At 47.9% G+C, this 19,666-nt stretch overlaps 1 protein-coding gene across 2 annotated transcripts in view; it reads left to right on the forward strand.

The window, feature by feature from the left end:
- PAPSS2 (3'-phosphoadenosine 5'-phosphosulfate synthase 2) overlaps positions 1-19,666 on the forward strand; it is a 34,877-nt gene that overhangs the window by 10,815 nt on the left and 4,396 nt on the right. For both annotated transcript variants that reach the window (XM_083844504.1, XM_083844503.1), the window contains exons 2-9: positions 7,520-7,625; positions 11,958-12,193; positions 12,885-13,023; positions 13,289-13,407; positions 13,526-13,639; positions 14,565-14,676; positions 17,612-17,817; positions 18,779-18,914. In XM_083844504.1, the coding sequence (XP_083700630.1) occupies positions 7,520-7,625; positions 11,958-12,193; positions 12,885-13,023; positions 13,289-13,407; positions 13,526-13,639; positions 14,565-14,676; positions 17,612-17,817; positions 18,779-18,914 (1,168 nt within the window). The remainder of the gene's footprint in view (positions 1-7,519; positions 7,626-11,957; positions 12,194-12,884; positions 13,024-13,288; positions 13,408-13,525; positions 13,640-14,564; positions 14,677-17,611; positions 17,818-18,778; positions 18,915-19,666) is intronic.

A 19,666-nucleotide genomic window follows, 5' to 3' on the forward strand; every position in this document is an offset into this window, starting at 1 on the left:
GTTGCTCTGCCGCGTTGGCTCACAGTGTTCGCTCGGTGAGCCAGTGGTAAGTGTCAGCTCTGAACAGCAGAGCTCGTATTTTTGATTGTGTGTCTTGTAGCAGAATGAAGCTTAGCTCAGCTGCTGATCTCCTGAGGCTGTATTGCAGGTTATGCTTTGCGTGATATTTGGTGCAGGAATCCTAGCTGCCCATCTCGCTTGCTTTTAGGGATAGGGGTGGCTGCCTTGCCGTGGGAGGAGGTAGGATGTGTGCAGTGGCTTTGCTGTAAATAACCACAACCTGTTAAATAAATTCCTGAATCTCGTATTTGGGGGGGGGGGGGGGAAATATATATAATAATTCTCTGGAAATTTGTATATACCAAATTTAATGTGTAATCTAAATACGTACCATTGTCTTACTTTCCTTGAGGGACTGCTATCCCGTCTCCCATTTCCATGATCTGCCACTTTCCTCTGAAAGCTGACGCGGAAGCTTGTCCATGCGTGCTCTCGGTCGCTTTTCCTGGCCAGGCACCGCTGCCCCGTGCTGCCGGGGCATCATTTCCCCGCCGACGCCATCGGGGCACGTGGAGCAGCCCAGCTGGCCGCCCGCCACCTCTCCGTGCGCCGCGGGGAGCTGCCTTTGTGGGCGCAGGGCACCGCGCCACCTCCGCTCTTTCACAGCTCGTCACCTACCTGCTGGCTGCATAATTCCCTTCCTCACAGTTTTCTTGGCCATTAGATGGACACCCTTGATGGATCTTTGTGGGCATCCAGTCCAAAACCTACAGTGAGAATGTGATTCGTGTTCCCTTGATCTGCTGGAGAACCACGTTTTGCATTGTCCGTGATCCCACAGGGCTGTCCCTGTCTTGGCATCACACAAAGCAGCCTTGTAACACACCTGGGCATGAAGGCAAAGCACTTCTCATTCTGCAGTGTAAAACCCAGTATTTGCAAAGTGGGTGTGAGCCAAACTGTTGAAATGAGTTCATTTAGGGGAGGTAATTTAGCAGAACTGCTCTGAATACTAAAAAAAAAAATGGGGGGGGGAGGTGGAAAGGAACCATAGGAGGATTTCTTCTTGTTATTTTTGTCAGCAGCAGACAAGATGCTTCTGTTGTCAAATATTTGCTTCCTGTCCAGATGTCCCTTGTAATTTTTGGAAAGGAGACAGGAATTTTTTATAACATCTGTCCTGGCCTTCCAAATTTGTCCTGGAAATACATGACCACAGGATGATTCAGTAATTTTTCTGGGTTGAGGAAATTAGAGTAGTGACATCATCTGTCGAGAAATAATAAAAAAAAAAAAAAGGAAAATAAAACCCTGATCTGGATGATTTGTGTGACTTCAGAGAGAAGACTTTTAATGCCCAACCTGCTGCTTTCAAGTCAGACAGTCTCGAAATCAGTATCTGATTTGCAAGGTGACAAGAACGTGAGCTTGTATGTTGAGCCTTATTTTTTTTTTTCCCCCAGGGCTGTATAAAACTTGATTGTGGCAACCCCAAACACTCACATTTATACCAAATGAAAACTATTTTAGCAGCACTCAAAATCAGGGTCTTGCTAAGAGCTCAAAAATTCCTGCGGGTTAAGGAGAAAGCACTTTGGCTAACGCCACCTTGACAAACGTGTGTGTTAGCAATACTTGGCGTTCCAAACTGTCTGTCTGCAAGCTGAAAGCCTGCTTGTTTCAGGTAGCTAGGATGTCTGCTGGTCTCCTTAAGGCCTTCTGTATTATGCTCCTGGCAGGGAAAATGGGCTGATGTAGCGGTGCCAAAAGGAACAAGCGGCAGTAGCTGGCTGTGCCGAGGACCGCGTGTGGTCTGCTGTGGTTTATGAGAGAGCTGAATGCAGAAGGGAGCCCAGCTCAGCAGCCTGCCTGGTGTGAGCAAATGCTGGCAGCCCCAGCGGGATATTTAGCACCCCATCACTGCATTATTCAACTAAAGCTAAAAAAAAAAATAATGCTGCTGTTTTTAACATTTTTATTTTATCAGTGCCTGAAGCGAGTGCGCCATCCTACGTGTCCCCGAGCTCTTCAGGTAGTGCTGTGTTGGGTGGCCCAAATGTGCAGGGAAGAGGGGGACGGTGGGGGGACAGGAAGGCAGGTGGCATGGAGATGCGTTGGGTGCTTGGGAAGCTCCATCCCTCCTTCCCCATCTGCACCTGCTGGCCCTGCTCCACTCTGTGGTGATGGGATCCTGTGGCCCGAAACAGGCGGAAATTTCCAGAGTCACTCCAGCTGTCTGGGGTTTTTCCCTGGGAAAGGAGAGAGCTGATTTTGAAACCCTTACCACCTTAGCCCTTTTCAGTGAACTACGGGGATGTTTGGGAAAAGCCTGTAGGTAGGGTGTTACAAGAGCTACATCATGACTGCTGAGGCTCCAAGGTTTCTCCGTTGTGCTTGATTATGACTGTATGAGCTAGCCCTCCATGAGCAAAACCCCCTGTTCTCACTGTTACAGAAGGTTTTTTCCCCCGTGGTGGTGATGGATGCTTTCTCTTCTCAATGATGCCCTTCTGCAAGAGCAGCTGCAGGAATTGCCCTCGTAAAAGAATTTTTTTTTTTTTTAAAGGAAAAGTTCCATAACTTAATTTTTATCAGCTAATGAGAAAAAAAGATTTTTTTTTTTAATGCAGTGGCAGGATTTGGGAAGTAATTTTAAACAACAGGATCAGTCTCTGTGGGTTTAAACAAGCATTTGACTTCAAACATGAAAGCTTGCTTGATCATTTTATCATTTCAAAAGTCAGTTTTGTCATTTTTCAATATGATTGGCTCAAAATGTTTTTGGAAGCCTATCCTTGTTGTTGCTGTTGGGTTTTTTTTCCCTTTTGGAGAGTTTTCCAGGCTGAAGTACCAAAATAGGGCATGTATTAAACACTTAACTGGAGGAGTGAATCATCATCCTAATGACGTGAGTCCTGTAAGTAGAGATGATGCTGGGGGAGCCCCTGGAGGGCCTGAGGTGCTGCCAGATGTCCCCCGCCTCCATGCGAGGCCGGTCCCGCTGCTGGGAGCGGGATGCGGGACTGCGTGCCGCCGTGATGCTGTGCTCCAGTGCTGTTCCTCTGTCGGCGCCATCCTTGGGCTGATGTGCGGTGTGTCGGAGGGAGCTGCTCCCCGGAGTCCCCCCAGCAGCTGTGGGGATGCTGGCTAAAGAAATGGGCAGCTGGGGCTAGAGGTGCGTCCTAAGGTCCAGAGTTTGTACCTATTTGAATTCCTAATGAAAGACGGATGGCAAATGGTCTGCGTAATTCCCATTTATTGTTCATCCAGTACATTTTCTATTAATCGTGCAGTTTTTCTGCTTCTAACAGATGTCAGACAAGGTTGGGAGAGGCCCCCAGATATGGTGCATTCAGCACAGCACTGTTGGGTAAGAGAAGATGCTGCCTGATAACAACTCATGTGGGCAGTCACACGCAGCCTTTGGTTTATCTGGGCATGTGCCACTGCTCCCTTTCACAGCCAACACTTAAGGAGAGCTGAGGTGACTTTTTTAGATGCCACAAGTTGAGTAGTGGCACCTCTCAGAACAGGGGAAACTGATGGCTCCTGACTTCCATCAGGTCTGTGCTGTGGTGGGCTCTCTGGTCTCGACCCACGTCTCTTTATTTCAAAGGAGAACCAAGGAAAAGCCTCTCACTTCCCGCCTACAACCTGCTTTCACCAGCCAGGGGAGCATCATGTCCTGCTAGGGCCAAGAAACCTCATTTCTTTTGGAAGCCAGGTCAGGAGAGACATGATCTGAAAGATACTTGTGATCAGATACCTGTGATCAGAGAGATCTGATCTGAAGGATACCTATGATCTTACACTGGCCCAGGCTGCCCAGAGAAGCTGTGGATGCCCCATCCCTGGAAGTGCTCGAGCCCTGGCCGGATGGGGTTTGGGACAGCCTAGGCTGGTAGGAGGTGTCCCTGGAAGTGGAAGGTTGGAATGGGATGGTCTTTAAGGTCACTCCCAACCCAAACCATACTGTGATGCTGTGATTCTGCAGTCTTGGTGCCTCCCAGTTTGTCAACCTCATGGAAAGGTTCAGTAGGACAGAAGGTGAAAAGCAGAGCCCACTGCAGCCTTGGCAGAAGGTCTGGAATCACATATTAAATTTTCCCCTGTCCTGGATGAGGTGAGCCAGGGCGGGTGGTCTGGGCACTGAGCTTGTGTAGACGTGGCTAAACTCAGAATTCCTGCAAGAAATGCTTGCCAGTGTCTCTAAATTGTTCCGGCCCCCATGGGGCCCAGTGTTCAGGCGTGCCGTGGGGCTGATCAGAAGCCCTGATCTCTTTTAGATGTATTTTGAGGTCTTTGTACACAGGCTTGGTCTGTTTGGTTTACGACGATGAGATTAAAACCACGAGAAGAAAATCAGCAGACCAACCCTGTGTCTTACGAAACCTTATCTCTGCCTGCCAACAGCCTTACCGTGTACGCTCTTTCTAGATGAAATCTCTGAGGCTTGCTCTCAGGCCGTCGATGCTTATTTCTGGTGCTGCTGTGGCTTCTCTCTGCTTTCTTTCAGATCTGACTTCCCGAGCTGGTGGATGATGAGGTGGGGGTTTTGCCGAGCAGCCCCTTCCCAGCCACCAGTGAAGCCTCCCGTTGCCCTCTGCCTCTTATTTTCTGTGCAGCTGGTAACCAGGGTCGGAGTCGGTGTGAGTCCCACTGTTCAGACACATGACACTGAGGAAATCTGCCTCTGTAGCAGTGAGACTTCTAAGGGTGTAGGAGCAAAACTGGAGGGATTTGGAACCAGCAGGTATGAGAGGTCTGGAGGTGCTGCTGGGTTGCAAAAATGCACTCGGTGATGCTTTCCCAAGCTCCAAAAGATGCTGGTGTGAACAAAAAAACCTGCTCCAAGATGCATGCACTGTGCAAATTTACAGCAGCATGTACTTTTAACATAATAATCTCATTATGTCAGCCACGTAGGAATGTGTTAGCACCTGCATCTTCCTGAGGCACAGACGTTATCATATTCCTGGTCATGCAGAGTAGATCCAGCAGATCAATGCTCTGCAAAGCCACTCTGTGAGGAAATAAGCGTGCTGCTGGAGTTCCTGCTGACGCAGGGGGCAGAAGGGTGTAGAAAGGAGCTTCGGAACTTGCAGGTTTCATTTCTCCACACAGAAATACCTGCCTCTTCTGTTGTGGTTTGCAAAGAAATTGCAAAATACCTGCTCCATGTGCTGGAGCGCTGGAGGGCTGTGTGATTGCCACGCAGGCTTCGTGTTGCATCTGGGATGGCTTCGCTGCAGCGCTAAGTCGTGGTGCGCTGTTGAGAGGAGTGAGTTTGGGCACCCATGCCCAGCGCCAGAGCGGTGCCAGGCCTCAGCCAAAGGTAAAGCAGCAGGAATGCACTGTGGTGTCTTGGGCCCAGGGGTTGTTCTGGTGGCTGTTACCTTCCACGTGTGCTCGTTTAATCCTGCTTCAGAAGTCCGAACCCCTGGGAACAAGAAAAAAATGAAACCACGGTGGTGCCATCTCATATATGCAAGCTCCAAATGCTCAAAAAGACTTTTGACATCCCCCCTGCAAATCAAACAAACAAAAAACACACCAAAAACAAACAAAAAAACAAAACACCAACACCCTGAAACCAAATGTTGAACTGTTTATCTTTGCCTTTTGTTTTAGGAGTCATGAGGATGTGTTCAGCTCAGTCGTGCTTTCCCAGTCGGACCCAGAGAGGTTTTGTTTGGGGTTTCTGGCGCAGCAGTTTTTGGGGAAGGGGTGGCACATTGTGATGCTCACGGAAGGGCTGCAAGACTTGAAGGGTGCTGCTGGTGTGCACTGGGGTCTGTCTCAGAGAGCATCTCATCTGCCTGGGTCCATAGCAGGCTGTTCCTTTGCACTGTACTCACATGGCAAAGGGTGATGCTGGTGAGATTGCCTTGCTGGCGGAGGAGGGAGGCTTGTTGCAGCGGGACGTGATTTGGCATGGGTATGTCACAGTGCAGGAGCACACGGGTGTTGGGGCTTGTCAAGGGAGACGCCAGCAGTGTCCTTTGTCCAGTGAGCTCGGATGAGCTGCTTGCAAAGAAGGAAAAAGGAGTAGGACTTCAACCTGCAGAGGAGCAACTCTGGAAACACCCAAATAATTTATTTCTATCCACTGAAATGGCCATGGGAGGGGGAAGCAGCATCAGGGACCTACTCTGCTGAGAGCAGCAATGAAAAGGGGACCTGAGAGTCCTGGAGTGAGTAGATGTGTCACCCAGGGGCGCTGAGATGAGAGCACTGACAGCTTCTTCAGTCTGGGCACAAGGAGGGGGGGGGTGCAAGAGCATCGGCCGTGTTGTGCCCGTCCTGGAGGAACTGCTGCTCTGTCCTGGAGCTCTTCCAGTGCAGGTCCCACAGTCAGCCTCGGAGTCAAGATCTGTCACTGCTGTTACGATTACTTGGGCCACGTTTGCCTGTATGTTAAGCTGTTTTGGAGCTGGGTATCTGTTCAGCATGCCCACAGGCAATTGCAACTGGAAAATTTCACCTCTTGTTTGCAGGCGTAAAAAGAGGCTAATTTTGGAGTTTTTAGCTAAACTGGAATTGGAATTGAGCATGACATTCTGAGTATATTTGATACATCTCTGTGGTGGGAGTTTGACCTCTGCTAGGATGCTGGCCTCTCTGAAAGGGATAATACTGAAGAGAGAAGAGGCAAGGAGGGTGCTCTTTCTCTTTTGTTACGGAGTAATTGTCACCCAGATTTCTGTGCAGGCACAGCCCTCTGGTGCATACAAAATACCAAGACTCCAGTGAAGGCTCATGCCTTTACTTCATCATATTAATTAATGGCCCAGAAAGCACAGGGAAAAAAAGGCTATTTTGCAGACACTTATAGAAGTTTTTCTCTCCCATTCCTCCTTTCCTTTTTGCTTGTTGAAAAAAAATCTCAGGCATATGAAATATGATGGCTTCCCTGCTGTGACTTCAGATGTAGAAATATTTACATAGGATGATGTGCATTATGAGAGAGCCTGGGTCCCCTGCTGCACCGACAGTACAGAAGGGATGAACCTGCAGTTCAGATGCAGATTGCAGCTGAGGAGAAAATGTTTCCATGCCAGCTCCTGCTGGGACTTTCCCTTTTGCTGGCGCGGCTGGAAACGTAACTCTTACAATTAATGCGGCCGCCTGAGGCTCTGCAGGCGGTGCGCTTGGTTTCGTGGGACCTGACCGCGCCGTGGCAGCGGTGAGGAGGAGCGAAGCCCTGCTGGAGGGGACAGGCTCGCCCGGTTCAGCCCTGCCAGGTCACTCATTCTGGCCACAGCCCACACCTGCACTTGGACAGACATAACTTACGCCAGTGGCTTAAAAGGTTTCCTCATTGTTTTCCCTTGTTTTCTTCCCGTTTTCCTATTTTGGTTGTAGTGTTTTCCTGTACAATGAAATTGCCAGTGTTCGCCGCAATGGCTTGTGTAGATTTTTGAATGAATTTGCATCTCTCTTGGTTCCTGGCTGAAATTTTCTCACATACGGAGTGCAGCAAGGTAACGAAAGCTCTGTTTTGCTCTGTTTCCATTAGGGATCAACCAATGTGGTTTACCAAGCCCACCATGTCAGCAGGAGTAAGAGAGGACAAGTTGTCGGTAGCAGGGGTGGATTTCGAGGCTGCACGGTTTGGCTAACAGGTATTTTCATCTGGGCGCGAATGTCTTGCTTCATGTGGGACAGCTGCTTGCATGAATGAGGGGGATAAGGAGGACAGCTTGGAGGTGGGGTTTTGGGATCTGCGGGAAACACCAGCGTTCCTTGTGAGTTGGGAGTTGCAAAACAATTTTGAGTAGGAAACACTGCCACGTGGTGTTTGTAAAGCAAGATGTTCTCCCTGGCAGCTGCTGTCCCTAACTAACATTGTTATAAATTTCACAACTGTTATTGGGGCCTCCATTTCCTGGCTCCCTTGATTGAACACATAAAAAGCCCTGCGGGTCACGCTTGTTGTCCTAAAGCGTGTGGCTGAGGAAGCTTTGGCTCAAACCCAGGCAGCCCCTGGCAGTGAAACACACCCAGGATCGTCCGGAACAGCACACACAGATTTTCATTCTGGGTCAATGGGAAATTTATGGGGGCACTTAGGTTTACTGTGTTTCAAATGACCTCATGAGCAGCAAAACAAGGTGGTCTCCTTGTCTGGAACACAAATACGCCCAGGCAGTGAGTTGTGCTGAAAGTAATTTCTTGTGCTGCCATCGCGGTTTTTGTATGTTATTTCTCATTCTGTGCACCTTCTGGTGTGTTGCCTTTCTCTTCTGCTTTGAAAAACCAACTCAGTATTTGAGGACTAGGGACCGCTAAAAATGACAACAGCATTTATTGTGCTCTGCTGATAATTTTTTTGCTACTTTCCACTTTTTTCTTTGCTTGTTAAATACTTATATTTTCTTTGGCTGCCAGACGATGATGCAAGACATGAGTGGAAGGGTTTGTAAAGCCATTCTGATTTACCTTCATTATCAATTTGTGTTAGATGTTTGATTAAAACACATCCCTATTTTGTTTTCCTCTTTAATCTCAAGAAGGCCAGTATCTTATCTGTTTTAACATCATTTCTGAAGCCAAAAATAACTATCCAAGGCAATTTCCTTCTTTCAAGTGTCACTCCAAGCTCCTGCATACAAAAACTTTGAACTTCTTTGGCTGATGACTACTCTTTTGTGATCCTGGGGAATATGGGCCTGACGAAGAGCAAAGTCAGGACCCTGAACTTCCAAAGAGCGAACTTCAAGCTATTTAAAGACCTGGGGTAGGAGATCCCCTGGAACACTGTCCTCAGGGACAAAGGAGCTGAATAGAGCTGGAGACTCCTTGAGCACAAGAACTCTCCATCCCCCTGGGTAAGAAAGCAGGCAGGGAGGGCAGACAGGCGGGATGGCTGAGCAAGGACCTGCTGGTCAAATTGAAGCTGAAGAAGGAAACACACAGGCAGTGGAAGCAGGGACACGTGGCCTGAGAAGAGTACAGGGATGCTGCCCAGATGTGCAGGGATGGGATCAGGAAAGCCGAGGCACAGATAGAACTGAGCTTGGCAAGGGATGCACAGAATAACAGGAAGGGATTCTGTAGGTACATTCTTCAAAAGAGAAAGGCCAAGGAGAGTGAGGATTGGTAATGACAGACACGGAGAAGGCTGAGGTGCTCAGCAATTTCTTCACCTCAGTCTTCACTGTCAGTCAGGTTTCCCAAGTCTCTCATTTCCCTGAACCTGTAGATGGGAGCTGGGGGAGCAAAGTCCCCCTCCACTGTAAGTGAAGAGCAGGTTCGAGACCACCTGATGAAACTAAACAAGTACAAGTCTATGGGGCCTGATGCCATGCATCCCAAGATCATGAAGGAATTGCCTGATGGAGTTGCCAAGCCTCTCTCCATCATGCTTGAAAATCCTGGTAGTCAGGTGAAGTCCCTGGTAACTGAAAAAAGGGAAACATCACTCCCATTTTTAAACAGGGTAGAAAGGAGGACCCAGGGAACTACAGACTGGTGATCCTCACCTCTGTGCCTGGGAAGATCATGGAAAAGATCCGCCTGGAAGCAATGTCAAAGCACATGTAAGACAAAGAGGTGATCTGAGACAGCCAGCATGGCTTCACCAAGGGCAAATTGTGCCTGACCAATCTGGTGGCCTTCTGTGATGGAGTGACTGCATCAGTTGACAAGGGAAGACCGACTGATGTCATCTACCTGAACTTCTGTAAGGCTTTTGACATAGTCCCACATGACATCCTGATCTCCAAATTGGAGAGAGACGGATTTGATGGGTGGACCATTCAGTGGTTAAGGAGTTGGCTTGAAGGTCACACCCAGAGAGTGGTGGTCAACGGCTCCATGTCCAGGTGGAGGCCAGTGACAAGTGGTGTCCCCCAGGGGTCTGTCCTGGGACCAGTGCTGTTTAACATCTGTATCAATGACATAGCCAATGGAATCAAGCGCACCCTCAGCAGGTTTGCAGATGACACCCAGCTGAGTGGTGCGGTCGATACAACAGAAGGAAGGGATGCCATCCAAAGGGACCTCAACAAGCTTGAGAAGTGGGCCCATGTGAACTGAATGAGGTTCAACAAGTCCAAGTGCAAGGTGCTGCACCTGGGTCGGGGCAATCCCAGACAGGAGGACAGACTGGGAGAAGAACTCACTGAGAGCAGCCCTCTAGAGAAAGAGTTGGGAGTTTTAGAGGACAAAAAGCTTGACGTGAGCCAGCAGTGCATGCTTGCAGCCAGAAGGCCAACTGCATCCTGGGCTGCATCACCAGAGGAGTGGCCAGCAGGGGAGGGAGGTGACTGTCCCCCTCTGCTCTTCCCTCATGATGTCCCACCTGGAGAGCTGCGTCCAGGTCTGGGGCCCCCAGCACAAGAAGGATGTGGGTCAAGAGGAGGGCCACGAAGATGATCAGAGGGCTGGAGCACCTCTCCTATGAGGAAAGGCTGAGAGAGCTGGGGCTGTTCAGCCAGAAGAAGAGAAGGCTTCGGGGTGACCTCACTGCAGCTTTTCAATACTTAAAGGAGGTTTATAAAAAAGGTGGAGAGCAACTTTTTGCTCGGGCAGATAATGACAGGACAAGGGGGAATGGTTTTAAACTAAAAGAGGGGAGATTTAGATTAGAGGCTGGGAGGAAATTCTTCCCTCAGAGGGTGGTGAGGCAGTGGCACAGGTTGCCCGGAGAGGTTGTGGATGCCCCATCCCTGGAGGTGTTTTAGGCCAGGTTAGATGAGGCCCTGAGCAACCTGATCTAGTGGGTGGCGTCTCTGCCTATGGCAGGGGGTTGGAACCAGGTGGTCTTTGAGGTCCCTTTCAACCCGAGCCATTCTATGATTCTGTGACATATGCAGTGGCCTCCTAACTTCCCAACAACTGACTTTTAAGAGACCGTATGGAAGGATGTTACATGGACTATGTAGATGAAACAGAAGGACACCTGAGTGCCCTGCATTGCTGAGGAAGGCCCTCAGGCTGTTGTACTGCACAAACGAAAGGCACAGGCAGCAGCACGTCCAGCCACATTTCCTCTCCAGCACAAGCATGGCTGTTCTGCATCATACTGAAAGTCCACCTCGCCTGGATCTCATTTCCATCACTGGCCAATAGTAGGTGTCATGGGGTATATAAATAAACAGGCAGGCAGGTGATGCTTTCTCCTCAGGATATTTTCCAAGGCGAAGTGTTTCCTGAGGCAGGCATTGTGTTTGGAGGTGTTCCCTTTCCTAAGTTGAGATCCTCTTCCATCTCGAGGAGCTTTCAACACATGCATCCCCACCCAAGAGAAAGGAGCAGTTTTGGTGCCTCAGGTCCTCTTGCAGCTCTGCTAAACAGGCAGTAGCAAGTGCTCATTGTGTGAGTGGATGGAGCTGGGGTGGGAAGCAGCCACCTCACTTAGGATTGGTGACTTTCTGGCTGCTGACTCCAGGAGGTGCAGAGCCATCCTGTTCCGCTGTCACAGATCTGTGGCTGCTGTTCCTGCATAAGCGGAGGTGTCTGTGGATGCTCAGGGGCTGTTGCTGCTGTTGGAGCCCATCCCACTGCACGCACTTGTGGCAAGAATCTCTCCTTGATCCACTCCAGGAGAGCGGTTGGCTGTCCAGAAGGGGAAGAAGAGGAGGAAGATGCTGAAAGATGTAGAGGCAACAGCATCCTTTAACGCTTTCTCTACTTCCTGACACCTGCTTGTTCTACCGTGGCCCAGCAGGATGTACTTCTGCAACACAGCTGGGCTGAACCTGTCCAGATGGGAGGGTCTAACAGCATTTCTCATAGCATTAATGCCACCCCTGGAGTAAGGAGGTTTGGCCAGGGTCCTGTGGTGGTAACAATACACTGAAAAGATTACTCCAACCTCCCTACCTCATTTTTGCTAAAGCAGCTCCGGACAGGAGGAGTTTTGTTGCCAGCATCTCAGGAGGAATTAGGTTATGGTGTCATTTTCATTCTTTTGAACTCAAACCTGAACCTCACTTTTCTGTCTCCAACAGGCCTTTCTGGAGCTGGTAAGACAACCATCGGCTTTGCTCTGGAAGAGTACTTGGTCTCTCATGGCATCCCCTGCTATTCCCTGGATGGTGATAATGTTCGGCATGGCTTGAATAAAAACCTGGGTTTCTCAGCCGGAGACCGTGAGGAGAACATCCGCCGCATTGCAGAGGTGGCCAGGTTGTTTGCTGATGCTGGGCTCGTCTGCATAACGAGTTTCATTTCTCCTTTTTCAAAGGTAAACTCTCTGCATCATATGCTGCGCTCTTCTGGATGGCCTTGATCTAATGAATGTTCCTAGGAAAGAGACGTTTATGTATATGCCATCAGATGTTCCTTTAGCTTCTCCACTCTTTTGTGCAATGCCACTGGTATACAGAGCTATAAAGATCGGTACAAGTTTCTGGAGTGCTGTTGGACATAACGTTTTTGCTTTCAGAATTGGTTAAAAGTTAAGTGATGTTTGAAATCTTATTATACAGGCTCCTACTGTTAACTTGTTAGGAGGCAGAAAAGAGGCATAAAAAAATAGCCTGTCATAGTGGTATCAATGCTTTATTTGAAGAAGCGTTGATTGTGTTTTTATGCTTCCTGAGAATGCCAAATATCTGCCATTATCAAGCTAATATAAATAGTTGAATAGATGCCTTTTTTTTTTTTTTAACACAGGACTGATTCACATCCTAAGGTTCTGCTATCCTACTTAATGAAGAGGTCTTCTAACGTACCTTTAAAGAAAAGGGGGGAAAAGAGATATAAACCTTTAATTAGAATTAGTTTAAATTTAATTTAATAAATCCATACCAAAGATGAATTTACCTGTGTCAGATTCCAGGGAATGTCATTTAGTAGGAAGGTATTTGTAGCAATATGTTATGAATATGTTATGCATATGAAAACATATGGTTTTCCCATCTTTCTTGAAACAGGATCGTCAAAATGCACGGAAAATTCATGAGGCAGCTGGGCTTCCTTTCTTCGAAATCTTTGTAGATGCTCCTCTAAATATTTGTGAAAGCAGAGATGTAAAGGGACTGTACAAAAAGGCAAGAGCTGGAGAGATCAAAGGTATGCAAGAATGAGCTCTTAATTTGACTTTTGCTTAACGAAGTGTCAGGTAGCTTATCTTTGCAGCTCTGCACATAGAAAATCTCTGGAAGTGGGTTAGTAAAGGCTCTTTGTAGTACACTATTTCCCTAATCTTACTATCACAACCATCACTTCCAGTACTCAGTACAGCTTGAATGCTTGCTAGTTGTTTCTGTAGTGGTGTTGACTCTAGGGCATGGAGTATTACATTAAATAAATTTGGTTTGGGTTTAATTGTCCATAGGATTCACAGGGATTGACTCAGAGTATGAGAAGCCTGAATCTCCTGAACTAGTGTTGAAAACAAACGTTGCATCAGTGTCTGAATGCATTCAGCAGGTTGTGGAGCTCCTGCAGACGCAAGTAGGTCATTTGTTTTTACCACTACCACCAGCAGCTCAAAAATCTGACTTCACATACTGACTTCTTGGTGTGCATTTAAAAAGCAGTGTTATGAGTGCTGTCTCTTTCTCTCTTTCAGAACATTGTGCCCCGCGCGTCGATTAAAGATGTTCTTGAGCTATTTGTACCCGAAAATAAACTTGATAGTGTCCGAGCTGAAGCAGACATGCTACCATCCGTAGAGATCACGAAGGTAACATCTCATTTGAATGCTGCACTATGACTCAGTCATTGGTTTGCTTTTTGAAGGGCAGAAGCATAGATAGGGATGTGGCTAAATGGTGCTCTGTTCAAAGAATCGCAGACTGGTTTGGGTTGGAAGAGACCTTAAAGCCCATCCAGTTCCAACACCCTGCCATGCACAGGGACACCTCCCAGCAGACCAGGTTGCTCAAAGCCCCATCCAGCCTGGTCTTGAACACCTCCAGGGATGGGGCAGCCACAGCTTCTCTGGGCAGCCTGTGCTGGTGCCTCACCACCTTCATAGTGAAGAATTTCTTCCTTATATCTAATTTAAACCTACCCTCTTTTAGCTTAAAGCCATTCCCTCTTGTCCTATCACCACATCCCGTGACAAAGAGTCCCTCCCCAGCTTTCGTGTAGCCCCCTTTAGGTACTAGAAGGCCGCTATAGGGTCACCCCAGAGCCTTCTCTTCTCCAGGCTGAACAACACCAGCTCCCTCAGCCTGTCTTCATAGGAGATGAGTTCCAGTCCTCTAATCATTTTTGTGTTGATTTTGTGGTTCCTCTGATTGCTGTGTCCTTTCATGGCTGTGGTTTATGACGAAATGAAGTGTAGTTCTCATCCTCAGACATTTTATCCTGTTGTGTCTCTCTGCTCTGTCCTGTAGCATGCCAGGGCCATCAGCTTCGTTGATTGTATTAGGACAGCCCCACACGTGGTTGTGCTATGGAAGGGTACAGATCTAGCTTTAAAAAACAAAACAAAACCAAACCAAACAAAACAAAAAAAAATCACACCGACCCCCAGCACCACTTTTTTCCCCTTTATGAATGTCCTCTATTTAACGCTAAATGGTGAGACTGCTTTTGCAGCAGAAGGAAAGGAAGAGCAGTGAGAGCTGGTGACAGGAGTGCCCTGTGGGTTTGTTTTGCAGCTGGATCTGCAGTGGGTGCAAGTGCTGAGTGAAGGCTGGGCCACGCCACTGAAGGGCTTCATGCGCGAGGCAGAGTACCTGCAAGTGATCCATTTCGGCACCCTGCTGAACGGTACGAATCCTGCGCTTTGAGAGACCTGACACTCGCGCTGCGGTGTTGTAGCAGGCACTCGTGGAACAGCTTGATGCTCAGCTGTGTTTCAAGCCTCCTTTCCTCTGAAGTGCTAAATGCAAGCCCTCGTAAAGGAGTGCGGGAGCTGGGAAGCCGTGCTCTGAAATGCACCAAAGAATACAAAAGGTGACAGAGTTCACAGTGCTGTGGCCAGGGCCCTGTGTCACGCACTAGACATCCCACATCATGCTGTTCAAAGGTTTTGGCTACCATTATATGTATATACATAAAACCTCTTAACCCTGCATGGTTCTGCCAGGGAAGGCTGCCAGGCTGAATTTCAGATGAGAGGAGAGGTTAGCTAATCCTTGGAAACAGGGCCAGGGGCTGATTTCTCTTTCATTTTTCCTATTTTCCCCATTACCGTAGCTTGAAATAAATCAGATTTAGGTACTGATTAGCAACTTAATAAGAGTTTTTTCATCCCTGGAAGAGGCAAATAATACTCAGGCAGTGACAACTACAGTTTGGGGTAGTAGATACGTGCATCCCATGTCTCAGATAGAGATGCCATTGCCGTTGCCATGCACGCAGTGAATGGGTGAACGCGTTGGGTTCTGTAGATCCAATACGGCTCTCTGGCCTCAGAGTTTGGGATCTTGGTGAAGGACTCACTGTGGAGAGTCTTGTCCTCCTTCTAGAGGACCCTGGTCCTGCCTTGGTCATTCAGGGCAGTAATTTGCTGCTGGCACTGGGATTCAGGCACTGTACCTCAAGTGCAAAGCCAGCGCTTAGTTCAGGACTGCCCATGTTGGGCTGGAGCAGGGTCTGCATGTGGACATCTGTAGTGTTCTTCAGCTTTCAGGCATGCAGTAGCCTAAACACTGTGCAAACAGCATTCAAAAGTACATTTCCTTATTGTCAGACCTGGAGCTGTGGTCTTCAAGCTGCCCCTTGCATACCTGACGAGGTCCCAGAGGTGCCCCAAAACGACCGTGTTGCCGCAGAGCTCTGCTGCTCAGAGGCTGTGGGTGGTGGGATTGGGTGTGCCTTGCCCAAGAGCTTCCATGCCAGTCTTTCTAAAGTCTGTGGCCCAGTTCTTCTTCCCCCGGGGGTGTGGGTGATGTTTTAGGCAGCCCAGCAGGAGCAAGCTGTGCGTGGGACATCTGTGATCTGGTTCAGTGGCCCAGCATCAGCATGAATCTGTCCTCCACTCTTGTGGTTGATAAACAGGCATTTTTCACGCGCTGAGGAGTACGTCCCACATTGGCATACTGATAGTTAGAACAAGAGCAGCGTTAAAAATAGATGGAGAGAAAGCACCGATGCTGCACATCCCTTCGGGTGCATGCAGTGTGTGCGGCTGGATGAGCGCTGCTGGGCTGGCCGGCAAAGGCCGTGTTTGTGAGGGAGCGCCCTGCCCTGCCCTGCCCGCCAACACACAGTGTTTGCTGGAGGTTTCAACTGAGCTGCTTTGATTCTGGAAACCATAACTGGTGCCTGTGAGTGTTAATTATCTTAATTGTGTTTGTATTCTCCCAGGAAAGAATCACTCTGTAGCTGGTATGTATTTAACTGTCCTCAGGTTATATGAAAATCACTACAATTAGATTTTTTGCTCTGATTTTTTTGCTATTTAAATTATTAACACTAAACACACCCACATCCCATTTATGATTCCGCTGTTTACAAAATGGCATGTATACCCCATGTCCTATTGACCAGTCTGCACAAAAATCCTAGTAATTTTCACTGGAGTGATTTTTATTAGTGTCTTGCATTTGAAAATGCCATGCTGACTTTTCCACATTGACTTTATTGACTAATCGCTGGTTAATATTTTTTAAATATATGAAGTTGATATTGATTGATTCACATGTGACTAGTTACAGGTATCTGATTATTCATGAAGTTGCTTGAAAATTGCTGCCTGGAAGATGATACAGAGTCATGAATTAAATGGAAAACTTTATTAAAGATTAAACAAAATCTACATCATAGTCAAAATCCTCGAATTAAGACTCTCAAGGGTCCAAAATGATTTCAGTCAGATCAGAATAAAGTGAATCAGTGATTTATTTGCTCTTGTTTATGAATGGCAACCCATGGGAGAGACTGCTTTTTATGTATTAATACTGGCATATCTGAGTGGGAAGACCTTAGTGGGGAAGTGAGAAATGGGGGGGGGGGGGAGGATAAAATCAACATGACTTCAAGGCATTTAGAGACAACACAGAGATTAGAAACCACACATGCAAACATAGATTCACTGTCTATACAAAGAATAGGTCAAAAATGGACTGCAAAGATAAAACTGAGAGGGGTAACAGTACAGAGATAACAAGGAAAAAAAAAGACAAAACATGATGATGTTTTCCCTGTTGGAAGAGTTGATTCAAGAGATGTGCAAATAGGGCAGTGCAGTGAATTTTCACGGTTGTGAGAGATGCCACCAGGCAAAACCACGCTGGAGTGGTCTTAATGGAGATTTTGTCCTGGAAGAGGAGACGGGTTATAGCCAGACTGTATTTACCATGTATGTTTACATTTTTCAAAGAGAATTTAAAACAAGCCAACTGAAAAAAAAAATCTTCCTGGGAGAGAAAGAGTCCAGAAAATAAAGAAGTATTCCAGGTGTCTTTGAGACATCGCTGGCACTAAGATAAGGAGCTGTTTTAGTCCACTAACATTGGTATTTATTAGCAGCACAAAACAAAAATTGGATAGTGAATAAATTCACATGACTGATGGTGAACTAATCACAGAAAACCTGGCCTCCTGTTTTCAGCCTCTGAAAACCTCTGTTTACTCAGTGCCCCCTCCAGCCTCTCCCACCACCCTCCTGTAGCCCATCTGAAGTAGTGTGGGAACACTTTGAGCAGTGCTGGTGCTCCAGGTCTTTGGAGGATGCTAACATCCACCCTTCTCTTGCCAGACGGCATTATCAACCTGACCATCCCCATCGTGCTGCCGGTTTCCACGGAGGACAAGCAGCGGCTGGAGGGCTGCGGAGCACTGGCGCTCAGCTACAAGGGGCGCAAGGTGGCGATCCTGAAGAACCCCGAGTACTTCGAGCACAGGAAGGAGGAGCGCTGCGCCCGCATCTGGGGCACCACCTGCGCCAAGCACCCACACGTCAAAGTAGGTTTGTCCCTGTCCCTCCTATTGTCGGAAACCTGGCCGAGATTAGTAATGTGCCATGGGGGGCTGGAGAACCAAACTCCTCTGAGGTTTCCGTGGTGTTGGGTGTCCTGTCAGCTCTCCAAGCCCAGCTCCTCATTGAGAACCATCACTTCTCAAGCGTGCAGGAGGGCTGAATTTTTAGGCTTACAAGCAACTGTTAACACTGCACTTGCTGCTTAGCAAGAGCATCGGTCAGATAAGAAATGGTAGAAAGGAAAAACAAGTGTACTGCTCCTCTCATTCATTTATTTTCATGAGTGTACCAACATCCAAACGTTTTTAGCATGCCCAACAACTTAGATCCCAAGGTTTTCCTGCTCTCGGGGGCATGATGATGTCAGTGATTCTGCCAAACACTGATGCTGCAAATCCCTGGCTCGTGCTCCTTTTTAGCTACGCTTTACTCCTCAATGTGGCATTCATGCAGGCAGCCAACAAAGGGGTTGTATTTTTACGCCTTATCTTTTCCCTTCTCTTTGCTGGCCGTACAAGGAATATCATCCCTTAGTAAGGGAGAGCTGCAAGCTATGCCAAGCAGCTTGAACTAAAAGGCCAAAGCCATACTAATTCTTTTCCCTTACCTTAAAATACCTCCCTCAATTATTTAGCAGCAGTTGCTCTCTTGACAGAGCAATCTTAGTTATGAAAGTTTAATGATACCATTGACGGCAAAGAAAACAGCTGTGACAGTACAGTAATGCCAATTTAGGGATTTCTTAGCCTTGCTTTATGTCACTGCACTGCTCATGACATTCAGATCACATTGCCACTTTGGTAATGTTTTCAACCTTGCAAGTTGAAAAGAAAGAAAGATCGCTCCACAAGCAGAATCATACCTAGTGCTTTCAAAGGAGGCTGGGAAATGAGAGAAGAATTTTTTTTTTTTTCTGTCCTGATGTAACCTGTGTGTAATTCACAGATGGTGATGGAGAGTGGAGACTGGCTGGTTGGTGGAGAGCTCCTTGTGCTGGAGAAAATCAAATGGAATGACGGACTGGACCAGTACCGTCTGACACCACTCGATCTCAAGCAGAAGTTCAGAGAAATGAATGCTGGTGAGTTGAGTGCTTCGGGCTAGCACCAATGACTCTGCTCTTCTTACCAAGAAATCTTACCATTAGTGCCATTATTTCGCGTGAGTTTAATTGGTTAATGGGTAAATGCTAATGGGTTAATTGGTTAATGGGTAATTGGCTAATTCATGCTGTATCATTAGATCCCTGTGATATGCTACAGACTTGTCAGGTGGACCAGGGAGCTTGCCATACTTCTGAAGCTTTCCAGCTGGCTCACTAATTCATGAGCCTCTCAAGTGTGTGCCCTCCTCCCATCTTTCCTGACACTATGAGATGTTTGTGGCCTGTGATTGCTCACTCCCGGCCTTTCAGCACCTGCCAGATTGCTTTCATATGCTTCTGAGACTGGGATGGAGCAGTGGGGAGGGCAGGAAGTGCAAAGCAGGCACAGCACAAAAACAGCGTGGGGTCTCCTAGGGTAGGAACAGTGCTTGCGTCAGGCAGCCTCCCCAGTGGGCTTTTGCAGACGCAGGACTGGAGAGTGCTGAGCGTGCTGCTCATGACTCCTCTGTCCTCCCTGGCTGGCCAGGTCCTCTCCTTCCACACCCAGAGCATGTAAAGTCCTGTGCTGAGTGCTTGGCCTTCAGGCACAAAGGCGAGTTCTGGTTACTTGCAGGTGGTGCTCTGCCCCAGGGGCTGTCTCGGCAGTCTGTGGGGCATCCGATGGCCACCCGGTGCTGTATTGTCTCAGTATTTCCAGAGAAGGGTTTCTAAGCAGGATTTGCCTTCAG

The sequence above is a fragment of the Anser anser genome (genome assembly GCF_964211835.1).
Source record: "Anser anser genome assembly, chromosome: 7".
Classification (NCBI taxonomy): domain Eukaryota; kingdom Metazoa; phylum Chordata; class Aves; order Anseriformes; family Anatidae; genus Anser; species Anser anser.